At 47.8% G+C, this 2517-nt stretch overlaps 2 protein-coding genes across 2 annotated transcripts in view; one reads left to right on the top strand and one right to left on the bottom strand.

Moving 5' to 3' along the window:
* Positions 1 to 742, top strand: part of LOC100539791 (olfactory receptor 14A16-like) — a 21335-nt gene extending 20593 nt beyond the window's left edge. Inside the window, exon 2 of the mRNA XM_031557463.1 lies at positions 591 to 742. Within this exon, the coding sequence (XP_031413323.1) occupies positions 591 to 742 (152 nt within the window). The remainder of the gene's footprint in view (positions 1 to 590) is intronic.
* Positions 743 to 1388: 646 nt separating this feature from the next.
* On the bottom strand, positions 1389 to 2351 carry LOC100543498 (olfactory receptor 14C36-like). The gene has a single exon (XM_010726315.1). The coding sequence runs from the start codon at positions 2349 to 2351 to the stop codon at positions 1389 to 1391; it is 963 nt and encodes a 320-aa protein (XP_010724617.1).
* Positions 2352 to 2517: the final 166 nt, after the last annotated feature.

The raw sequence follows: 2517 nt of genomic DNA on the forward strand, positions 1-2517 counted from the left end.
GGACGGTTTGCTGGATGAAGAACTGACTGCAGGACTGAAGCCAGAGAGTGATGGTCAGTGTCTCAATGTCTGGATGGAGATCAGTGAGAAGTGATGTGCCTCACGGATCAGAGCAGGGACCAGTAGTCTTTCAGATCTTCTTCAGTGACATCAGCAGTGAGATTTAGTGCACTCACATCCATTTTTCAGATGACACCAAGCTGTGTGGTGTTCCAGTGGTTTATGATTTTTGTTGTTGGTATTCCACATCATCACATCATGGAGTGCACTGGGAGTCTCAGAAGAGAAGAAATGTATTGCAGCTCCCAGAAATCTTTGCTGTTCCGTTTCCATTTTCCAATCAAAGGTAAAGATAAAACTGACTGGAAGTCATGAGACTTTCTGTGCTTCCCCCCAGGCAGATCAGAGTAAGAACCTCAATTTTCAGAAACTCTCTCATTTATTTCATTTATTAGCTTCAATCCCAATTAACATGTATTTCTACTATTATAGTTAACAAATTAATTCTCCTCCACACACTGTTGCTGCTGTTTTTGTTTTTGTTTTTTTAAATTCCCTCTCCCCATTCTCCTCCCCCTTTTTTTGGCCAGTGGACCTGTGGGCCTGCTGTCCCCTGTCATGGACACAGATAGATCTAAAGGTAGCCGTGACAGGGTCTGTGCATTATCCCAGCCCCTTCCGCTGTGCTGACCCCCTCCACCAAGTGCTGCTGCTGCAGCTGCTTTTGTCACTTTGGTTCTAGGTGTGGGAGTCCTTTAGGACAGCAGCAAGACCGTCACCTGCCCCACTGCCACGCCTGAAGTTTGATGTCCCTCTTAAATTGTGGCACCCAAACTGCACCCAGTGTTTGAGGAGAGGCTGTACCAGCACAGAGCAGAGCAGGACAATCCCTTCCCTCACCCAGTGCTGGCCCTGATGCACCCCAGGGGACGGTTGGATCTTTTGGCTGTCAGGGCAAACTGCTGGTTCATGCTCAACTTGACATCAACCAGAACCCCCAGATCCCTTTCCCAGAGCTGCTCCCCAACCCTTCGTCCCCCCATCTGTACATATGGACAAGATTGTCCCATCCCAGATTCAGATTCTAACAAACACTTGCTATTGTTAAAATCGGTGATTGCTCAGCTCCTAACTCCCCTCTTCTAGGCCGCTCCACAACCTTCAGGCAAACTTCAGGCAGTGCAATTTGGATATCCAGTTTTATTAAGCAGACACAAAATTAGCACTGATCTACATTTAGACACATGGGAATCAGCTGTATAAATATAATATAAATATAATATAATATAATATAAATAGTATAAATATAATATAAATCAGAATCATTCCTCAGTCAAACTCAGATGAATAAAATCATTTATCACAGACAGTAATAAAAGCAAGTGACACTAGAGACTGTAAGAAATGAGAGTGAACTTAACACAATTCAGAAACATTTGTGAAATGACTTTCCTAACTGAACACATGAGCTCCTTGTTTCTTACACTGTAGATGAGAGGGTTCAGTGTTGGAGGTACCACTGAGTACAGAAATGACACCACCAGGTCCAGGGATGGTGAGGACATGGAGGAGGGCTTCACGTAAGCAAAGGTACCAGTGCTGACGAAGAGGGAGAGCACGGCCAGGTGAGGGAGGCACGTGGAGAAGGCTTTGTGCCGTCCCTGCTCAGAGGGCATCCTCAGCACGGCCCTGAAGATCTGCACATAAGAGAACAGAATGAAAGCAAAGCACCCAGATGCTAAAGAGGCACTGACCACAAGAACCCAAAGGTCTTTGAGATAGGAGTGTGAGCAGGAGAGCTTGAGGATCTGGGGAATTTCACAGAAGAACTGATTGATGGCATTGCCTTGGCATAAAGGCAGTGAAAATGTATTGGCAGTGTGCAGCAGGGAATAGAGAACCCCAGTGGCCCAGGCAACTGCTGCCATGGTGGCACAAGCTCTGCTGTCCATCAAGGTCCCATAGTGCAGGGGCTTGCAGATGGCAACGTAGCGGTCATAGGACATGATGGTGAGAATGAAATATTCTGCTGAGATGAAGAAGAGAAAGAAAAAGACCTGAGCAGCACATCCTGCATAGGAGATGTCCCTGGTGTCCCAGAGGGCATTGGCCATGGCTTTGGGGAGAGTGGTGGAGATGCAGCCCAGGTCGAGGAGGGCGAGGTTGAGCAGGAAGAAGTACATGGGGCTGTGCAGGCGGTGGTGGCAGGCTACGGCTGTGCTGATGAGGCCGTTGCCCAGGAGGGCAGCCAGGTAGATGCCCAGCAAGAGCCAGAAGTGCAGGAGCTGCAGCTGCCGCGTGTCTGCCAACGCCAGCAGGAGGAACTCGCTGATGGAGCTGCTGTTGGGCATCTGCAGGTCCTGGGCATGGAGTCCTGTGCACAGTGCAGAAGATAATGACGAGTCAAGACCAGTCATGCAGACACTCTACCCACCATTATATAGAAGTTTTTCTTTGTGTGTGGAAAATGTTCATTTAACTCCATTATGGGAGTTTATTTTAATGAGCTTCACTGTA

This window comes from Meleagris gallopavo, assembly GCF_000146605.3.
Source record: "Meleagris gallopavo isolate NT-WF06-2002-E0010 breed Aviagen turkey brand Nicholas breeding stock chromosome 2 unlocalized genomic scaffold, Turkey_5.1 Chr2_random_7180001950348, whole genome shotgun sequence".
In the NCBI taxonomy this organism is placed as follows: Eukaryota; Metazoa; Chordata; class Aves; order Galliformes; family Phasianidae; genus Meleagris; species Meleagris gallopavo.